The sequence below is a fragment of the Condylura cristata genome, unplaced genomic scaffold, assembly GCF_000260355.1.
Source record: "Condylura cristata isolate star-nosed mole 26May11 unplaced genomic scaffold, ConCri1.0 scaffold00030, whole genome shotgun sequence".
Classification (NCBI taxonomy): domain Eukaryota; kingdom Metazoa; phylum Chordata; class Mammalia; order Eulipotyphla; family Talpidae; genus Condylura; species Condylura cristata.
Genome location: NW_004567131.1, coordinates 16,666,796 through 16,690,044, shown reverse-complemented (window position 1 = coordinate 16,690,044; position 23,249 = coordinate 16,666,796). Strand labels below are relative to the sequence as shown.

Genomic DNA, 23,249 nt, shown 5'->3' with positions numbered 1-23,249 from the left:
ATAGTTGATAAATGAACTGGCAGGTTACCTACTTTGGAATCTTTCAAAGCTTAGGTTTAACATAAAGACTCTTAAACAAGTCTTTTCAGATATAGGTCATTCGAGATTGTTACTAAGAACTACTCTATGACATTTGACATTAGTTGCAGAGTATTGTTGCTTATTTGTCAATGCATTCATTTATCATTTCAGATAGTGAGGTCATAAATCCTCTGACGTTCTTAAGTTTTCTTAAGAAAACTTAAAACAGTACTAAAAACAGTAAAAACAGTTTTTAGTACTGAGAAAACCAGATATTGTGGAGCTTCAATTCTTTTTTTTTTTTAATTTTTATTAAAAATTTTTTTTAAAGATTATTTGTACATACAGAACTGGGGTACAGGCCAGAGGCTCAGGGGTGCTGAGAGGCTTCACCTGAGACAGAGTGGGGAACAGAACAGGCAGATCGAATAAGTACACTGCTGAGGGGAGCAGTGGGCAGGTCAGGAGAGGTCTGCCATGCCATGTGGTCACCTCCGGGGCAGGCGGGAATCGAACTCATGTGGAAGTGGCTTTAGCTTCTCAGTGCAGTGCTTTAACCCGCTGCGCCACCAGGGAGGGCCCTTTTTTTTTTGAAGATTTATTTTTTTATGCCTACAGAACTGGGGTACAGGGCAAAGGTGCAGGGGTGGTGAGAGGATTCACCAGAGACACAGTGGGGAGCAGAATAGGCAGATCAGCGAAGTACACCTACTTTGGAAGTAGATGGAAGAATCTTTCAAAGCTTAGGTTTAACATAAAGACTCTTATTAAACAAGTCTCTTCAGATATAGGTCACAAGATTGTTAGGAACTTCAATTCTTTTTTTTTTTTAAAGATTTATTTATTTGGGCCCTCCCTGGTGGTGCAGCGGGTTAAAGCACTGCACTGAGAAGCTAAAGCTACTTCCGCATGAGTTCGATTCCCACCTGCCCCGGAGGTGACCACATGGCGTGGCAGACCTCTCCTGACCCGCCCGCTGCTCCCCTCAGCAGTGTACTTCGTCGATCTGCCTGTTCTGCTCCCCACTCTGTCTCTAGTGAAGCCTCTCACTGCCCCTGAGCCTCTGGTCTGTACCCCCGTTCTACAAATAAATCTTTAAAAAAAAAAAAAAGATTTATTTATTTATGCATGCAGAAGAAGGGTTCTGAGGGGAGCAGTGGGCGAGACAGGAGAGGTCTGCCGTACCATGTGGATCACCTCCAGGGCCTGGTATCGAACTTGCATTGGAGTGGCTGCGGCTAACTTGCAGTGCTGCCTCCTAACCCATGGCGCCACCAGGGAGGGCCTGGGACTTCAATTCTTAAATACATAATGATTTGGCAGTTTTTGATTATGGGCAGCAGGGGCACATTGCTTAGTACAGAGTGTTTTAAAGCTGGCATTTTGACATTTTAAATTTAAGATAACTAGCTTTGATATAAATTTGCACAAAGAGAAAAGCCTCTGTGTTGGAGATTAGATCTCTATTAAGAATAAATGAACTATTGGATCATCTGTGGACAATTAATATATTTGTAATATGGAATTGAACTTTGCTAACATCTCTAGTGATCATCATGTTCAACCTCATAGTTTCCTAGAATGGAAAACAAATATAATAAACTTAGTGAAATGCCTTCCAGAAAGTGTGAGAACTCTCATGATGTATTCTAAATCTGACATCATGAATTACGTGATACTAGATTTTCAGTACAACTTCTCATTTACTTTGGGATAAGTAGGTTATCTGGAAATGAAAATCATTTAATAGTATCTACTGCAAAGATAAAGCATGTGGGCTGGGGATCAGGTGATTATGTGGCAGCACTGTGATTATGTGCCACTGCTAATTGTAGCATGTGAGCTGTGTTGGGCATACAGATGCTGATGCGGTCTTTTTTAATTTTGTAAATTTATGCTTGTTGTGTATATTATGTGACATGAGGAAAAAATAGATAGAGGGGGCACAAGATTTCTTGAAAAGATATTACGTTAACCTGTTTTAGAAGTAGAGGTCCTTAGCATCATGCTGTATTCTTAATTGTTCTAGAAAATAAATACTATTTTTTGTGTTTGTAAAAAGGAATCCACCAATCCATGAAGGCTCTGCATGAGGTAGTACTAGTGTAAATTTTGTCTTGAATCTGATCTTAATCTGATACTAGATTTGGGGAGGCATTTGTGCATCTAAGACTCTGTTCAAATATAGTGTTAGTATTGATTTGTAATGGTAATCTTAGCGGAGGGTTGTTTGCATTTACACTAACATAATATTTTATTTTATACAAAGAGAACTTCTCTTTTTTCTTTCAGATTCCATTCATTTTTCACAATGAACCCATATACTTGTATATAGACTCCTTCCATTATATAAACAACAACTTTGGAGATCCTTATTTGATGGTGGTCCTTAATCATTTATGTGCAGTTGAAATATACTGAGCAGATGTGATGGAGTGCTTTTTTTCCTATGATTTTTTATGAGGGAATCGGGGGTGAAATATGTTTTTACTAACTAAAGACAAATATGTTTCTGTGTGGTAATTTATATGTGTTATTTACTTTTGAGGTAACTTGTTACAGAGAAAGGAAAATGTATGTCATGATGGTCTAAAGATTGATTGATAATCTTTTATATTTAGATGAAGACAACTTCTTTTACAAATAGAAAAACTTTGAAACTAAATTACTTTCTTCATTTCCTTTTAGAAAACATAATTTAATTTTCTGACTTTTAGAAAACATGGCTTTTCCTTTTTTTGTTTTCTGGCTAGGAAATGTATTCCTCTGAGAAGCTTTGGACAGCAGATTTTGGTTTGATACCTGATTGGGACAACATACAGAGACATTTCCAGTCATGAGTAAGTGTGCTTCTTTTTTTACTTCAGAAATCTTAAGTGTGTTTACAGTTGGAATTATTTCATCAGAGATTGAATAATCTAGTTCAGTCTAATGCTGTGCACTTCTCTCTTTTTAAGCAAGGACATACTTTTTGAATGCTTTATTCTAAGAAATTAGATGTATGTCTTTACTTTATTGACAGATTTAGTTATATTGTCTAGAATTTTTCTGTAGACTAGTGATTGGAAAACAGATCTTTAATTATATGAGGAGGCAGAATTACAGTTTACCCTAATTAAGAGGTTTTAGTGTATGAAATGTAATCATTGAGTAACATGGGTTAATATTTTTATGCAAAGTATATTTCATTGTCTTTAGAATCAAGAACTAAGTCTATCCTACAGAGTTTCAAATTTGATATATATATTATCTTCTCAGTTAAGGGGAAAGTATGTGTAATATTTCTATCATTGCTGTTCTGATGAGAACTGGTCTTTGCTGTTTTGGGTTAATGGTACTTTCAGAGCTTGAAGAATTTGACCCTAACTGAGATCCTATAACAATTTTGATGTACCTCTAAAAATGTACATATATATATATATATATGTACATATATATATATTATTGTGGAAACTTTGGTGTGGAATAAGCATTTCCTTATTGGGGTATAGTATCAGAGAGTTAAGTAATTTTTACATATTATTCATATAAGTTAATACAAGCTTTTTCCATCACCAATTTAAATAATGATAAAGCAGTTGATAAATGAATACTTAGGTTATTGTAAGCTGTGGTCTTTGGTTTTTGAGATTTTTTGATAGTGTGTATTTTTGACAGTGTACTTTGAATAAACAAGAATGGTTGCTGGATGATTTTAAATACAGGTTAAGAACGTGTCATCTTTTGTTATTTCAGCTCTTATATGAAATTTTGTGAGGCCATCTATTTAATATAAAGTGCTAACAATGAAGATGGTTATACTGAGTTCATGAAAACTAAGAAGTGTCTAGCATTTTAACTAAGTGATTAGATTTTTGAAAATTCAAAATTTCTTCTACTTAGTAATTTCATGTTCTGTTAGCATCATTGAGTTTATTGAGGATGTGCCTTTCATTTTTTTTTTTTAAAGATTTATTTATTCATACAGAATTGGGGTACAGGCCAGAGATGCGGAGGGTGAGAGGATTCACCAGAGCCAGAGCGGGGAGCAGAACAGGCAGATCGATGAAGTACACTGCTGAGGGGAGCAGCGGGCGGGTCAGGAGAGGTCTGCCACGCCATGTGGATCTCCTCCCGGGCAGGCGGGGATCAAACTCATGTGGAAGTGGCTTTAGTTTCTTAGTGCAGTGCTTTAACCCGCTGCGCCACCAGAGAGGGCCAGAGGATGTGCCTTTCATTTTTTAAAAAATTATTTTTATTTATTTTTTTACATCATTCTTCATTTTGTTCATTTGTTTTTTCATCTTGGTTGTAGTGTGTCTTTCACTTCTAATCTTGACGTCTAATGGTATCTTGTACAGTGCTGGCCTCCTCTCCCCCAAATTGTAAGGACAGGAGCAGAGGGAGGAGTTGTTACGAAGCAGCAGTTTAGATTTTTATTCTTCCCTGTTTTAAAAACTTTGTTTCTCATTTTTGCTCGTTACAATTAAATTTTTTTGTTCTCTTGTCGTTTATCTCTTTGTGGATCTTTTGTTATTTTAATTTTTTTATATCATTTAGTTATGTTCTTTGCAGTACAGTGAATTTATATTGTGGTTGTTGACATTACTGGTATTTTCATCATGTGAGTTTATTTTTTTTTTACCCCTCCCCTCCACTTCCTTTCCCTTCTCTCTCCCTTCCCCCCCCCCAAAAAAAAAACACACACACACATACATCAACTAGTGTTTCTGCCTGACTTTGGAATTCCCAGAGAATTAGGTCTTGTATTGGTGGATCAGAGTCCTGGCCAGTGGTGACACTGGGGATGTCACAGATGTGGTCACTTAGTCAGCTGGCATTAGGTCAGCAGCTTCCTAAGCTATAGCTTCAACACAGTCAGCACAGGCCTTTTTGGGTCTAGTTTCATAATCAAGTTAGAATGCCATCTCAGTCCTGGTTTTAAGCAGGGAGTCTGGATCCTGAGCTTGCTTTGCATGGAACCTTTCCATTTATCATCACCCCCATGGGGTCAGATTTCCTGCTGCCTTTTCCTGCTTGGGGGTCCAGAGCCCTGTAGATCTTCTGGCTCCTGCTTGGCTTTGTGTCCCTGTTAGATTTCTGACCCCTGGAGGTCAAACAACATATTTTGGGGCATAGGTCTATCATTTTGGTGATTTATTTTTGACTTTTATCTGTAATATGCTTGCTGTGAAGGAAGAGAAGTGGTCAAGGTTGAACAATGCCATTGGGGCTTTAACCATTGGTATTACAATAGTTCAAATTGCCTATTTCACATTTAAGATTTAAAATAAAAACAAAACCAGTTTCTGTTTAGTTCCTTAATTCTTAGAGTTCCTTTCAGTCATCCCTGTACCATTTTACTTGCTTGGTGATGAAGCCCAGCCCACTGCTTCTCAATGGCACTCAGCTTCAATTTAGCAGCTGTCAAATTATATTACTGTTAAACTCACTTACCTATTTGTTCTGATGTGTCAGCTCCTGGAGGGGATAGAGCTCATTCCAAACACTGTACCTGGACTTGTTAGGTGCTCAATAAATAGTGTATAGATTTGTGTTTTCCTAAATAACATTCTTCTTTTAAATACTGGCATGCCTGTATTGAACAGAATCATCTTAAAATGAGTCTATAATTAGTGATTCTTAATGGGGAGTGGGTGAATTTGGAAGTATATAGAGATTTTTTTGTTGTTACAGTTATTGGGGTACCTAACTGGCTTTAGTGGGCAGAAGCAAGGAAGAATGTGTAACAGTCCCAGTTGAAAAACACTGTAACTTTTCAGAATTATGGCAGCAATGAACTAGTAAGGTACTCAAGAATGTCAGCAAAAATTGTTTTTCATATAGTGTACTAGGTCGATTTCTTAAACTAAGATAGCTCATTGTGTTAATGCGACTATTTAAAATGAAATTTCCTTTGTTTTTAGTTCATTGTCATGCCTATCACCACTGGCTACAAAAAAGTAATTCTTAGTTAATCTTAGGGAGATGGTTTGCATTATTTTATATCTGTCTGTTTTGACATTTTTTTCAAGCTTACAACAAAAAGTTGTAAGATTGAGAATAAAGTACCTTGCTGAGCAAGAGTTTGATGTTTTTGTTTTTTCGCTCTTAAGTTTGTTATTAGAAACTGATGTACTTATTTGAAAAATTCCATCTCACTTATATTAACTCCTGAAACAATGAGTGTGTATATGAAAACATTATGATGATTATTTTTAAAGATTTATTTATTTATTCATACAGAACTGGGGTACAGCCAGAGGTGCAAGGGTGGTTAGAGGCTTCATCAAAGGCAGTGTGGGGAGCAGGGCAGCGTGTCGATCAGGAGAGATCTGCCACACCATGTGAATCCTCCCGGGCTGGTGATCGAACTCACACTGAAGCCGGCTGCTACTGGCTGCAGTGCTGTGTCCTAACCTGTTGCACCACCAGGGAGGGCTCTATATTTATGACTTTTAATGTTCCTCATTTATTGAAAGACGTATAGTAGAAAGCACAACTTGTAGTTAGTATTTATTATATGATTCCTAACTAATCAATCTACATATAATTTACATCTATTTTTTAAATAGTGTCTAAACAGCTATATATTACTACTTTTTGCATTAAATACAAATAGTTATTATCTATTATGAGAAGTTGAGCCTGTCCATTTATATGATGGTTGCCATTTCTCCTCATTGTCCAAAAGTATGAGATTGATGTTTCTAAGCTTCTTATCATCCTCCTTCAAAATTGATTTGAAATACTATTTTGATAATTTTTCTTTTTGGAGCTAGATAAGGTGATTATAAAAGTAATTTTTTATAACCTTTATTTAAAGCTGTTGGCTAGAAAGGGCAGGGTATAGAGTGAAAACATTCTGCTCTCACTTTCAAGCACTGAGGCATAAATGTAATTTTATTCATGATCGAAGATAGTGGTCATTATGCAGATAGTTGGTAGTAGAGTGCTTTTTGCCCCCTTCAATTAACTTCTGCTGCAGTAACCTGGGTAACCTAGAGTTGTGACTAATTTGCTTTCCTGCTTACACATTTGGAGGATTCAGACATTAAGCTTTGGACAATGGGATGTAGAAAGAGCATAATCAGATACTAGTACACATTCATATACATTTATACTAAATTGTACGGCAGTTGGATTCATTTTTTAAAAAAGATTTTATTTATTTATGCATACAAGAAGTTCATGGGATGAGAGAATTCATCAGAGAGAGAGAGAGAGGGAAATAGAACAGGTGGATTGACTGAAGTACACTGCTGAGGGGAGCAGTGGGTGGGACAGGAGAGATCTGCTGTGCCATGTGGGTCACCTCTCTAGCCTGGGATTGAGCTCCCATGCAGTAGCTGAGGATAGCTTCATAGTGCTGCACTTTAACTCCTTGTACCACTAGGGAGGGCCCTATTGGAGTCATTTTAACACATAGTTGCCTGTTTTAGATTCTAGAAAAATGGAGTAGGAACGGAATTTACAGTATTCATTAGTAAAGGTTTTATTATTATATAGTAAAGTATTGTGATTGCTTCATTGACTGACCTTGTTATGTTGTAATAAATGCAAAGTAAAGTGGAATATGTTTGACTATAACTTAAAGGAAATCTGAAAACAAAAAAAAACAAACATGTACATATATATTAAGTTTTTTAAAAATAATATAACAGTTTATTTTTACATATACATTAAGTTTTTATGTAAACTTAAAATAGTTTGGTCTTGTGTATTTTCCTTCGGTAATAATTATCAATTTTTTTTCTTCTTTATAGTATATGTAGATGTAGATGAAGTGTGAAGTGTTCTGGATTAGGAAAGGAGGAACTAGTGCATTGCCAGTCTTAGAAGAACACGGCAAACATGTTTACTTGTGACTACTGTTATACAATAGAATTTTAATTTGATTTTAAAACCTGCCTGAATTTGTTGTTTCAATTATAGTTTATATGCTAAGTTATTGATTTAGAATGTTGGACTGTTACCACTAAGGTGTATTTCATTGTTATGCTTTCTTATAAAAAATGTTTCTGGTGGTAAAATTAGATACTATGTATAAAAAAAGTGTTTTCTGAATGCTAAGAATGCTGTTAAATTACTGCTAAGTCTTCATCAAGTCTCCTTTGCATTGGGGGGGGATGCTGTTCCATTGCCATGCAAGTTGCATAACAGGTTATCACACATGAAGACATTCGCACCATTGTATTTTTTTTTTAAAGATTTATTTATTCATACAGAACTGGGGTACAGGCCAGAGATGCGGAGGGTGAGAGGATTCACCAGTGACAGAGTGGAGAGCAGAACAGGCAGATCGACAAAGTACACCACTGAGGGGAGCAGCGGGCGGGTCAGGAGAGGTCTGCCGCGCCATGTGGTCTCCTCCCGGGCAGGCGGGGATGGAACTCATGTGGAAGTGTCTTTAGCTTCTTGGTGCTGTGCTTTAACCTGCTGCGCCATCAGGGAGGGCCTGCACCATTGTATTTTAAAAAAAAAAATGAGCCTTAGACCTTTTATGGAAACCTTGTACCTGTATATATACTTACATGTATGGGAACTTTGCCAGGTCAGGAGAAAACCCCACCCAAACATTTTGGTTAAGTTTGTAAAAAGGAAGTTGGCGTTCAAATGAAGTACAATTATTTCTACTCTTTAATGTTTTATGTGTATTATAAAGCGGAGTCATGCTTCTTTCCTTCTAAAATGTGATGTAAAATTGTTAGCTATCATGGGTTTTAATCTAACAGAAAATAAATGCTTTTCTGAACTCAGTACTGAGCTGCATTCTCATAGAAAATAATAGTCGAGATCTGCAGTTTCCCTCCCCTTGCTCTCAACAGATGAAATTCTTCTTTTCATATTAAGAAATTCTATTTTTTCTTTTGAGCCACTCCAACTTTATTTTTTTCAATAGACTCAATTTTTTAATTCTGAAAATGTATTTGAAAATATGTAATCTTATTTTTCAACCATTTCAATTAAGTAGGCTGCATGTTACCTTAGCATTTTGTACTTCAGTGTGTAATTCTGAAGAACAAGGATATTCTCTTATATAATAAAGTATTCAATAATAAAGTATTCAATAAATGTGTTTATTTAATCTACAATCCTTATTCCTTTATTGACAGTTTCCCCCACCTATCCTTTAGTAGATCAGTTTTGCCCTCTGGCCCAGGAAAATGAGTTTTTACTCACCCGTTGCAAATAGTTGTCAAATCTTTTAGTTCCTCAAGTGTTCTTTATTTTTCTTGATATCGGTCATTTTAAAGAATGCTCATCAGTTCACTTTATAGAGTGTGCCTGGTTTAGAGTTGCCTCAGGGTTCTAGTGGAGTATGTCAGAACATTTAGGACTGATTTGAGGGCATTTTGTTAGGAAACCTGTCTTGAAGAGAAAGTGTTTTCTCTAGATTTCTTCCTTTTTTTGTTCTTTAACAAAAATTAGCTCAATTTCTTCTTCAGTTGAGCTAGGAATTGAATCTGTATAAGAGCAGGATTTACTGTTTTGTTTTCTGGTTTCTGTTTTGCTCTTAAATTATAAAGACTTGGAAAACAATGGCAGTGGAATATTCTAAAATATGAGATGACCTTGAAGGGGATGTTTGGTTATTATCAAGAGAAATTTCTTTTTGCATAAATCAAGTTTTTAATTATGTTGGTAAAATTTCAAGACGCTGTTTAACATACTATGAAGGTATGAATTACAGCACTATTGAAATTGATTATTTTATGACAATAAGCCAGTTGGAGTTTTTCATATATAAATTGAGATTGCTTCACTAAAAGTTAACCTTTCTCATTATTTGATGCCCCTTTGTCTTCATAAATTTTCCGGTAAAAATAGAGTAAATGAACATATCAAGACTCTGAATCTTATTAGGCTTAGAGATTTATGGCTATATTAGATTTTAATAATGTGATGTCAGCATATCACTCTGTAGTTATGACTCTTTAACGTTTAATAATTGCAAAGTGTAGTGGAAGTTAGAATATTAGCTTGGACTATTCCAAACTATAGGAGATCAAATCTTTTTAGACACTCTGTTTAGAAACTTTGAGATACATGATAATATAAATTAATTTCTTAAATGATTTTAAGTATCAAGGTCTTTGAGTCTGATATAAAAATAAAATTTTAAGAAGAGAATATGTAATTTTGATAACTAGTAATGTTTTTGTTTTACTATTAATAGATACTTATTATACCTTGTGTGCAATCCTGGAGATACAGACATGAACAAGGCAAATATGGCCCAGGACCTCAGAGATCATAAGACTGTGGAAAGCATACATTGCACAAGTAGCACAGTTTTAGGAAGAAAGAGGAAATGCGGGAAGACTACCTATAGGAAATCATATTCCAACTGAGGCTTTGCTAAGGGAAGAGAAAGAGGGGGGAGGTTCTAGGTAGAGGGCTCCTCCAATTGAGTGAAGACCTGGAGATGAGATTTTGACATTAAGATTAAGAAATTAAAGAAAATTCAGTTTTGGTAGAAGTAGGTGGTTGGAGAGTAAGTTTGTAAATTTAGGTAAATACCTCACTGTTGTCTCTGTTATCTAATCACATCTGAACTAATCTACTTTCTGCATCCTTCCCAGTTTCCTGTTGTTTTTAAAGTATAAACCTAACATTAAAATAAAAATATTTGGGAAATGGGAAAAAAAACTCACTGGTAATCTTACTATATTTTTGTTGCATATGAGTGTATGGTAATATCCAGAAAGTACATATTTTTATATAATTGAATCATAGAATACATGTAATTTTATATTTGGATATTTTACACTGAATTGTGTTTGGACTGATACCATATTTTTGTAAATATTTTTTCATAATTTAAGAATTAATCATAGTCCTTAGAGACAACAATGCATCATTATTTATGTAATCCTTTCTCTTGTATTTGATTTATAATGGTTCAATTAAAAAAAAGTTTGCATGAATAGAACAGTGAATTTGTCTTTTAAAGATTTTAGAATTAGTTCCTCAGGCCAGATTTATAGTATTGAAGTACTTTTGTCTCTGCCATTCTGTTTCAAAAGACTAGTATTTAGAGGTACTCTGGTAGTTGTCGCAGGAAGATTTTAAGTTGCACTGTGCCTAGCTTATTAGATTCAGAATTACTTTATAGAGTTGCTGTTAGTTGCATATATTTGATTTTTAGACATGATAACCTTTTAAAAAAATTGTGGTAAATATGCATAAATTTTGCCACTTTGCAAACTTAACAATTTTAAACTGTACAATTCAATCATGTTAAGTACATTCAGATTGTTGTACAATTTCTAGAACTATTTTTATCTTGTAAAACTAAAACATTCATTAAGTAATTCCCCCTACCTCTTCTCCCCAGCCCCTGCCAAACACTATTGTTTCTTTTTCTGAATTTGACTACTCTAGGTATCTCAAATAGTGGTGTCATAATGCTTGTCTTTTAGTGACTGACTTATTTTACTTCATATAATGTCTTCAGAGTTTATCAGAGCATGTGTCACAACTTTTTTCTTTTTTAAAGCTGCTTGCTACTGTTACGGCATTTATATGTATGTATACACACCCACACCACATGTGTTTATCCATTCATCATTTATGGGCATGCTGGTAGCTGCCAACGTTTTGGCCCCTGTGAGTAATGCTGCCATGAACATAGGTATACAGATATCTCTTTGGTTCCTGCTTTCAGTTCTTTTAAGTATAGACCCAAAGTGTTTGTATTGGATCATTCAATAATGCTTACTTTTTTGAGGATCTGCTTTATTGTTACAAAGTTAGCTGGATTTCTGTGTTTATATGCACAAGCACTTTTGTGAATTCTATGGAAATACCAATGGCTTTAATATTTATGTGGTAAATGTATTAACATTTATGTATATATGAACATTTGTTCTAAAATGTGATATAATATTGATTTATGATTTCTTCTAATGGGTGAAGATGGGCTTAGATGCTTTAAGATTTTTATAGTATGAATTTTACAAAAAACTTGGGGCCCTCCCTGGTTGTGAAAGGGATAAGGCCTAGCACTGAGAAGATGGCCATAGCTGCTTCAGCGCCAGTTCAATCCCTGGCCAGGGAGGTGACTCACATGGTGGCAGACCTCATGTCTCATCCGCTTTTCCCCTCAGCAGCGTACTTCGTAGATGGGCCTGTTCTGCTCCCAGTTCTGGCTCTGGTGCATCCTCTTACTGCCCCTGCTCCTCTGGCCTGTACCCAGGTTCTGTATGCATAAAGAAATACATCTTTAAAAAAATAAAAAACTAATAGTGTTATTTGTTAGCTTTGTTAAAATAGATCAGATTGCCTAGATGCAGTGTTTTCTTTGAATTCTTGGTTTGGAAAATGAAGTCATACTTAAATTTCCTTACTATGACCATAAAGTTTCTTTCCCTTCTATTTTTATGTGTTCACCTGCATATGACTTTGAAAGCCAGGAGAGAGGTCATTTTTATACAAAGGGACTTTTCCTTTCTAAGTTTAAAATGTGGCCATTTGGAAATTGGAATTATCTTCATTTATATTATGGAAGGCCTTCAATTCACACAATTTTTCCATTTCAGGACACAGTCCCCTGTTATCTTGTATTTACTTGTAGGAGTCATCTCAATTGTAATCCAGCAGTTAGAATTTCAGTGTGTTTAATACCAGTTTCCTTTGTTGGAATGGAAGGAAGTTGATTACTTTTCTAATGCCAACAGCTAGCATTGTACCTACCAAATACCCACATGACATTTTAAGTACATTTTTTAAATAGATGAACAAGATTTCCTTTGTCTTTAAAATGTAGTATACTTAAGGCTTATTAGATGTTGGGAAGATATATTGGGATACTGTATTTTTATTTCTTGTGTTTTGAAGCATATTTTGCACATATTTATGACAGCTTCCACTGCCCTTTGCTAAAATATTTTTGAATACTAGTTATTAAGAGTTACTAGTTACATTAATTCAAGCACTGTGGTTCATAAGCAATTCCTTTCAAGTATGCTTTGAAAATATGTAAAAAAAAGACATCCATAAACACTGTTTTGTTGATCTTTTCACATCCTACAATCACAGCATGTTTTATTTTCATATTTTGTTGTATTTTACTTTTTTTCTCTGAGAAAACCTTATGTAGCTGATTAGATTTTCATAGTGTCAATTTTAAAATTACCAGGATGAGTTATTAGGAACACAGAGAAAATAGCTGAATATTATTTGTGAAGGAAATAAATATTAAAGATTTTAGGTATAGAAAGAGGTAACAGCATTTATTTTTATAAGTAACTTAAGATTGTATTTTATGTTGAGGGGTTTGTATAGATTAGTTTTTAAAATTCTATATCAAAGTAATTCTACTAAAAACTTAAGTGATGTAAACTAACTGATTTATTAGCCCAAGAGGAATGAGTCAGAAATGGTTTTAAAGCTAAACTTTAATAGTCTTTTTCTATTTGTAGTCCCTCTGACATCTTAAATATTTAGATTATTTTTGGTACAAGAAGTGTGACCTCTCACATTTTTTTCCCTTTTCTTTTATCTACATGTTTTGAAAAAAAAATGACAGTTTAATTCTAAAATATGTTTCCAGGAAAACCAAAAAAGTGGTAGAAAAAAAAATCTGAATTATTGCCAAGAATAAAATAAAAACAAAATAAAATTGCTGCGTTGTTACTCACATGAGCAAAAACTTTTGTGAACAGAACACAGTGCAAATATCTGTACCTGTGTTTAGTGTACTAAAAAGATGTAAATGAAATATTTTAACATATGAAAACTATCAATTCCAAAGGAACCAGTAATATTGCTTATTTACCTTCTTTTTATAAAATCAGTGACAGAAAGTTGAATTTTTACTTGTATTTTTCATTTGGAGAAAGGAGAATGGCATATTTTGGAATCTCCAAACAGCTAGACAGTAGCATATGTGTATTTCCAGCCTGTTGCATTCCTTTCTCTGTTGTCCCATCTTTGTTCTCATACAGCCATTCACCTTCACGTTCCACTCTCCAGCACGCTATTTGGAAGTGATAGGAAAGATTAAATCATTGTTTTGGGGTGGGTTAGCTAACAGGTAGTGGTTTTGGGGAGGTCATGTGTAACAAAATTATAAATGTAGGAAACAAGGTTGAGGTAAAATCTTTCTGTTATAAAAGGAGCTGGCTCCCAGCTGTTACAGGAAGTCTGTTGCAAGGGCAGCTCTGTGAAGCCACATTGGGTCTCACATATGTAGGAATTAATCTTTTTGTTTTAAGCACTCTTTCCAGTTAAACTCAATACCTTTTGGATTTATTTTTATATTATTTTGGGTGGTCTGAATACCAGGATTCACACTTAACATATATTAATGAGAATTTCCTTTGTCATTACAAAAAATTTTATTTTTTAGAATAGTTTTCAGTTCATAGAAAAATTGAGCACAGAATACCAAGAGTTCCCTTACACTACTACTTACCTTCCCAGTTTCCCTTATATTGATGTCATGCATTGTGTGGTTCATTTATTGTAGTTGGTGAGTCAGTGTTGATGCATTGTTCATGGAAGTCTGTAGTTTACCTTAAGGTTCTGTCTTTGTTTTGTACATTGTATGGGCTTTGACAAATGTATAAGGACAGGTCTACTTTAACAGTCACATACAAAGTAGTTTCACAGTTTTGAAAGTTTCCTGTGTTCCCATCTATTCATCTTCTCTCCATTTCCATACTAATATTTTATCAATATATTAATAAAATTAGTAATATGCTAATTAATAATTACTGATTCATTAATTATTAATATTGATATACTAATAAAACATTAGTATACTAATAATCTTTATTAATATACTAATAAAATTAGTAATATACTAATTAATTAATGATTAACAATTCATTAATTATTAATATTAATATACTAATAAAATATTAGTATGGAAATGGAGAGAAGATGAATAGATGGGAACACAGGAAACTTTCAAAACTGTGAAACTACTTTGTATGTGACTGTTAAAGTAGACCTGTCCTTATATATTTGTCAAAGCCCATACAATGTACAAAACAAAGACAGAACCTTTTTTAATGAGTAGAAATGTGCTAATGTTACTTGTGCTTTGTTGAAGGAATTGTTGAATATCTTTGTCCCTTTCTCCCACATATTTGCTGCTTGGAACCCCACATATTAAGATATATAATGGGGGGAAGGAGATTGTTGTAAAGAGGAGTGAAGGGCCCCTGCTGTAAGAATCTGAAATTAGTTATTTTAAGACTCTCCCTGCCAGAGTAACCACAGAAGTATGTCTACCTTTAAAATGTGCTTTTCAGAATGCTTTACAGAGTGAAGGAAATAAATGAAGACGTATGTATATGTGTACACACACATAAATATGAGACTGCATCCATACATATATACAGTTAACTGAAATTTATGTTATATGTGCACTTTACATTTTTACCTCATCCTTTAACATCATTTTATATGACTTAAACGTGTGCACATTAACATATATATCCTTTATATGTATATGTATATATGTATATACATATGTAGTTAGGATTGAACCTTTTATTTTGAAGTAATTTGAGACATAGTAAAATGTTACAGCATTAACAACAATAATTCTCATATATTCTTCTGCCTGGATTTCCAAATGTTAACATGTTGCTATATTTACTTCTCATTATATATTAACATATATTTGCCCTGACCCATTAGCAAATAAATTGAAGTTCTTGCCCCTAAATTCTTCAGGGTGTATATCCCAAAGTGTAGGCTGCTCTTTAGCATAACTATTAATAATCACAGTCAGAAAATTAACACTGATAATATATTGATCAAATTCAAGTTTTTTTTTTATGTCATTTTTTTTTTTTTTAAAGATTTATTTATTTGTGCATACAGAACTGGGGTACAGGCCAGAGGCTCAGGGGCGGCGAGAGGCTTCACCAGAGACAGAGTGGGAACAGAACAGGCAGATCAACGAAGTACACTGCTGAGGGGAGCAGCGGGCGGGTCAGGAGAGGTCTGCCACGCCATGTGGTCTCCTCCGGGGCAGGCGGGAATCGAACTCATGCGGAAGCGGCTTTAGATTCTCAGTGCTGTGCTTTAACCCGCTGCGCCACCAGGGAGGGCCCCAAGTTCAAGTTTTTTAACAATTCTCCCCAGATGTCTTATATTTTTCTCACCCACTTTTGGTCCAGTCTTTCCTGGATATTTATTTTTAATTATACCGATGCTTTCTTTACACTCCTCTTTTCTGTAATAGTTCCTTACTCTTTCTTTGTTCTTCATGATCCATTTTTTTTATTAAAAGATTTATTTATTTATTCATACAGAACTGGGGTACAGGCTAGAGATGCGGAGGGTGAGAGACTTCACCAGAGACAGAGTGGGGAGAAGAACAGGCAGATCAACGAAGTACACTGCTGAGGGGAGCAGCGGGCGGGACAGGAGAGGCTGCCACGCCATGTGGATCTCCTCGGGGGCAGGCGGGAATCGAACTCATGGGGAAGTGGCTTAAGCTTCTTAGTGTTGTGCTTTAACCCGCTGCGCCACCAGGGAGGGCCGATCCTGACATTTTAGAGTACATTTCAGTTACATCTGTTATAGTAAGTGCTCAAATATTTTTTTGATGCAATGTGTGGTTTTAAAAAGTGAGAAGAGAAAAAACAAGAAACGGCTATTGGTTACTTTACAGAAGTTAAGGACTGATAGAAGTTAAGGACTGGTAGAAATGAACTAGTGTGTTCAAAATGAATGCTATATGATTTTCATTTTTAAAACAATACCAGTTATCAGTGACATATAGGGGATGATGGTAATTTAAAATTCATGGCAATATGAGTATAGATGTTCTTTACTGATCAAATATGGAAGATTGAAGTGACTAAGAGGAGAATGTCCTGTATCCTGTGTATCCCTTATATTTGCATGGGAAGAAAAGAATTTTGGGAGAGAGCAAAACTACCAGAAACTACCTTCTGAAACATCATTTTGCTCCAGAAGAGTGGTAATAATTCCCAGGAGCTGGAAATGCAAAGAACAGGAAAATACAGGAGATAACTTCACTGCCACTTCATGTTCATACTACCCAAAGAAAGAAAGGGAGCAGTGGATGGAAAGAATTGGGTCTTCTGATTGATATCTTGATTTGTCCATATCAGATCTTCAAAGGGATTCTTTAAAGAGTATGGTTTGATTTGAGATTTAAAAGTTGGTCTTTAGGGCCCTCCCTGGTGGCGCAGCGGGTTAAAGCACAGCACTGAGAAGCTAAAGCCACTTCCGCATGAGTTCGATTCCTGTCCGGGAGGAGACCACATGGCGTGGCAGACCTCTCCTGACCCGCCCGCTGCTCCCCTCAGCAGTGTACTTCATCGATCTGCCTGTTCTGCTCCCCGCTCTGTCTCTGGTGAAGCCTTTCACCGCCCCTGAGCCTCTGGCCTGTACCCCAGTTCTGCATGTACAAAAAAAAAAAAAAAAAAAAAAAGTTGGTCTTTGACCCAACTCTGTTGTTACTTTGATTTCGTTTACAAGTACAGACAAGCAATTTAAAAATAATAGGTAGTTGGAATAATTGCCCTGTTTTGTCCTCCATGTGCAAATATTTTTTCACTATCTTGGATCTATATCACTGATGTCTTAAATTAACACCCATATGGAGAATACATTATGGGTGAATATATATATATATGCACATGTTATAGCACCTCTTCTTTGAAGAGCGGAAAATTTCACCCTGAATTTTAAAATGATGCATTCCTACTGAAGAGGTTGGGTGTCAGAGAAAGCAGGAACATTTGAGTTTTAAACCTTGTATTTTACTTCTTGTTTTTTTTCACTTGTACCTCAGTTGAAAAATTGGAAAATAATAAATAAGCTTTTAACTGTGTGAAGGTAAGAAGATTATCTTTGCTTAGGAAGGGATCCATTTTTTATGATACATTGAAAATACCAAAATAGTAGATGAGAAGGAAAAAATAGGACAGAATAGTTGGCAGTATAGGAAGGAGAACAAATTACTGGTAGAGAATCACAATAGGAAATATAACATTTAACCAAAATATGTACAGGGGAGCTTCAATGATTATGCAGATCCCATCACTGGTTAGGGAGAAGTGGACATTAATTCACTGTTGAGGAGCCTGTGTCTCCCTTCCAGAGAGGGAAGGGGTAACTTCATTCTTCCATAGGAAAAGGAGGGGAAATGACTTCATCTTTTCTCTGAGATTCTCAGATAGATGACATGTTTTAGGATAAACCTGCAACTGGATGACACACCCAGACTACTTTCTTGTAGGTCATAAAAGGGGGAAGGAACAATGACTGCTTCTTAATTAGTAACAGTGCAAAAGCTGATTCTTCTTGGATTAGGAAAGGTGAAGGATTTCAGTTAGAACAGCAGCTTCTCCTCAGCTTCAAAAGGCTTCATTGCTCTTAGCTCAAAATAATTCTTCTATCAGAGTAGGTCTTGAGAAAACCAGTTCTGAAAATCATGGGGTGATTTGATTAGGGTACCTTTACCTCCCAGTTTGTTCATGTGGTAAGTGACTAGCCTTCATCTTTATTTATTTATTTATTTTTAAATGAGTGAATTTCCATTATAATAGATAATCTCTTTCTCTCTCTTTTTTAACCATTTTATCCCCCTATGAGCTACTGCAAATAGTGCTGCTATGAGCAGGGAGGATATTTTTTTATCTCTTTTAGTTAACTCTGTAGGTTTACTTTGAAAAGGGCTGCTATGTTATACATATTACATATTAAATATTAATTAAGAGTTGTTATAACCTCGGGGTTATAAATAATATGGCAGACAGTGGCTACAGTTGATTTGAAATTCTCTGACCCATGCCTCTGGTGGTGAGACCAATGAATTTACAATTTCTGTTGGGAACTTTGTAGTGGGGTAAGTTTAATTTAGGTGTACTGGGATATTAGGGTGTATGTGTGTTTTTGCCCAAGGCAAGAAATTACAGAATATTTTTTGAGATGCTATAGCTTTTATGTAGATCTAGGAGTTGGAGTTAGGAAGATAAATTTTTATTTTTGTCCTATGAAATTTCTGTTTTCTGTATTTCAAAGTATGAAGTTTTTGAGAAATTGGAAAAAAAGTATTAAGTGTATTTTAGTTAGCTGTTGTGTGTTTTAAAACTTGCACATAGCATCTGTGATCGACTATATGAGAATTTATAGCATAGCTCTTCATTTTTCTGCTTGTGACTTACGAGAAAATGTTTTCACTGTGCTTTGTTTTGTTTATAACTAATGATTTGCAAAGTGATACATTTTGAACTTTGAGAATGGTGGTTTCACATGTGCTGAAACCACTTTGAATCCATGACTTTGAGAAGATACAGCCTATCCTTTTCATTGTTTCTTATTAACTGCTTCACAACCGCCATGGACAACTAAGCAAAGCATTTAAAACTCAAGTTGAACTGTGTTGGTGCTTTAGCTTCCTGAAAGCAGAAATTAAATGAGCTCTAAGGGATGAAACCTGTTGGATTTCTCGAGGAAGCAGCTGGAGTCTTTGGCTTGTTAACTAGCAATGATTCAAGTCTTGCAGATTGTAAAGGAGCTGGTGACACCATCAAGGCAAAAAGCAGCGACACTGAAGGAAGGTAGGGACATCATCAGAATGAACAATAGGAGTACCTGAGGACGTTAGAGATTTTTTTTTTTTATTAATATCAACTGAAAGAACAGATAAAAAGGAAAGCAGTTTTGGGTTATCATGAAGCTTTTACTATGATATATTATGGTATCTGGAAGGGTTCAGCTAATATATAATTGTTAATATGCCTCATTACATTATTTAAACCACAAATTAGAAGCATATCATTTTATATTTATGAAGAGTAAGGACAGGTTATAACATCTGCTGCCACAGTATTTTTCACATTATGAAGATTCTTTTAAAAGTATCATATATTTGGAGGTAGAAGAATAAATTATATAATCCTCTTTTAATTTAAAATTATAAATGATCATGGCAGAAATCAGGGAACAAGCTAGGATTCTGTCTATTGCAAGGCAGAATTTGCATAACTGAAGTAATAATTGTAGATGTGAATCTTACTGATGAATGGTAGATTTTATTGCCTTTTTTAGTTAATTACTTTTATTATGTATATGATTATATGCTTAACGATTTTGTTTATACTTAAAACAGTCCTATACTTATAGCCTGTGTCAGTTTGGGATATGCTGAAATACATTTTCAGCATCTTTTTAATTGTATGTCTGACTTACATATCTTAAGATAAGCTAATGTAGATAGTCTTTGAAGAAATACTTTTGCATTTTGCTTTTTAAACATTTGAAACAGTAGCTCTCTAAAATGACAACTAGAATTTGATTTAAAAAATAAGTCCATGAACTATAGTATACTGGTAGTATTGCCAATTTAATCAGTGGTTTAAGGTAAGTCAGTTTTATATCAACTTTTTCATATATAAGATATTATTGTGACCTTTTGTCTTCATGTCATTTGAGTAGTGTAAACATATCTGAGTTGATATAAAATACAGGTTATTTTGAAGCTTTTTCTTTAACGTGATATGATCAGTGTTTAGAGCTTATGAGATTCCTTAAATTCTATGTAAAATAATTTAGGATGATGACATGAAAACATATAGACATGCATATAGCCAGCCATTTACAGAACAGGAGAGCTGAAACATTATTTTAATTTCATGGAAGAACATGATTGAAGGGAAAATGCATCTGAGAAAACAGAAACTCTTTGTCAATGTGATAGTATTATTTAGGATACTTTACAATTATTTGCCATTTGTTTTCTACTTTATTGCTCCTCCCCTCTCTCCTGAAATTAGAAGACTGCATTGGCATCTCTAAATAGCAGGATTTAAAAAATTAGGCTTTTTCAAAAAAGCTTACTATTTTTACTATTATAAATAGTCATAGGACAATATAAATTAGTTAATTTAATCCCAATTTGTTTGAAATGTCAGATTCTTATGGTTTGATCTTGACAGATAGAATTTTTTTATCAGAATGTTTCTTCTAATTTATATGTTTCCAGGACAATCACAGTTACTTGAATCATACCCAGGGAAATAATCATAATCTTCATGTCTTTAAAAATGCATAATAAAGGCATGTAAAGAATGAATTCATATTTGACAAAAAATGCCATATGAATATGAAAGCTCATACTTACAGACAGGGTATATATAAATAATAAGGTGACTTTTGTGGTTAGAATTTTTTTTTTCATAGAAATTCTATGACTAGGGAAAATAGCAGCAGTTTATAGATATAATTTATATATACATTTTTTCTTAGAAGCTTATTTTTAAAGATCTTTTTAATAGTGTTCTCAATCATTTTGTTAATATGTGCTATTTTATCCTTTTGCAAAATACTACATTTTGCTAAATTTTAATAATGATAATTTCCTTTAGGAAAGCACAGTTTTGCAGAAATGAATAAAACACTGACCCATAAGAAAAGGCTTTTTAATGTGGTTCTTTGAACCTCTATTATGAGTTTGGATGATGTAGAATATATCATTTCAGAGTATTGCACTAACATTAACATTAGTAAATAATTTGGAAAAATTGATTTGTAAAGGAAATCGTCCGAGTTAGAAGTATTTTATGATAATTATGATAAGTGATTTGAGAGATTGTCATCAGTTAGTTTTCCTTACATGAAATAGTAAATAAAGACAAAATATTTTACTATAAATCGGATATCAGGGTATGAACAAAAATTTGGGATAGGAAAGTAATTATGGAATATTCACAATTATTTTCTGTAAAATTTCAAAATATCTGACAAATTACTACTGTCTTATATTTATTAAGTATCCCAGCCTGCTTAGCACTCAGTAAAATATAGTGTTAAGAGTTCATATTGTTACTCATTAAGGAACTTAAAATTTTGTAACAGCTTTGTAAGAAAGGGAGAGAACTTATAAAAACATTATTCAAAGGACATTTTTATACATTGTAGTACTCACATTACTTATGAGATCTTTAGGAAGGATAGGAATGATATTTTGTAATTTGGGCAAAATAAAAGAAGACAAGGTAATGGATAACTGGACTTTAGAAAAGTATTCATTCCTTTATCAGAAGGAAGATCACATATACATGTTTAGGTTCTCTCATTTGTTTATTCACTCATCATTCTCATTTATTTAGTCATAAATTCCTATTGACCATTATTTGCAAGTTGCTGTGCTTGTTACTTGGGTTACAAAATAAGATATGATTCCAGACCTTGTCTGGAAAGAAAATGAGTGAATGAAAGAATGAAAAAAATGAATGAATGGAGGAACATGTACTTGTTAGTAAGACAGATCTAAGAGGTGTTTGTGTAGAGTAGTGACTGTTTTGCCATGAGATCATCATAGGTAGAGTTGCCATGAGGTCATCATAAGTAGAGTTAAAACAATTTAATCCTATTGACTAGAGTGAGGTATGGGATGAGTGAGTATATGCTAAGTGGAAAATAAAGCTAAGTGGAAAAGTAAACTGTCAGTTTTCCCCTTAAATTTCCTGGTTAGCCTCTATCTCTAGATCAAGCTCCGCTAGATTGTGAAGGCAAAATACTAAACAACAGACTAGAAAATAAAGCCTGAAAATCTATTCAAATGGGATATAAATGTTATTATTGTAGCTGTATATTATTGAGACATTTGCTTTTCTCCTTTGAAAGGCTTATGTTTTTGGATACAAATATTTTGAAAATACATGTTTATCTTGTTAAATGGAAGTATGCTAAATAAAATACTTTTCTTATTCAGTTTCTTTATCAAAAATATACTTTTGTAGGTTCCAAAACCATGTTTATTAAAATTATTCTTAAGATGGGAGCCCTCCCTGGTGGCACAACAGGTTAGGATGCAGCACTGCAAACTGGCCATAGCTGCCTCAGTGCGAGTTCGATCCCCACCCCAGAGCTGACCCACATGGCGTGGCAGACCTCTCCTGATCCACCCATTGCTCCCTTAACAATGCCAATCTGTTTTTTCTGCTCCCAGCTCTATCTCTGGTGAATTCTCTCACTGCCCCTGCACCTCTGGTCTGTACCCCAGTTCTGTATGTATAAATAAATAAATCTTTAAGAAAAGTGTGCTCTTAAAATAAGAGTAGTTGGAGAGTGAGGCTCGAAAGTTTTTTCTGTTAGTAAAACATGAGCTTCAGTAACTAGTTCTAACCTTTTAATTCCCATTATGCCTTAGCTCCTTTCCTCTAGATTGTTTAAATAACCTCATTCATTTTACTTGATAAACATGCGCTGAACACTTACTACCTTGTCTAAGTACAAGGCAACAG

At 34.5% G+C, this 23,249-nt stretch overlaps 1 protein-coding gene across 1 annotated transcript in view; it reads left to right on the top strand.

Annotated features, from left to right (window-relative positions):
- The first annotated feature begins 2,779 nt into the window (after positions 1-2,779).
- USP6NL (USP6 N-terminal like) overlaps positions 2,780-23,249 on the top strand; it is a 98,383-nt gene continuing 77,913 nt past the window's right edge. Inside the window, exon 1 of the mRNA XM_012731415.1 lies at positions 2,780-2,861. Within this exon, the coding sequence (XP_012586869.1) occupies positions 2,858-2,861 (4 nt within the window). The 5' untranslated portion in view covers positions 2,780-2,857. The remainder of the gene's footprint in view (positions 2,862-23,249) is intronic.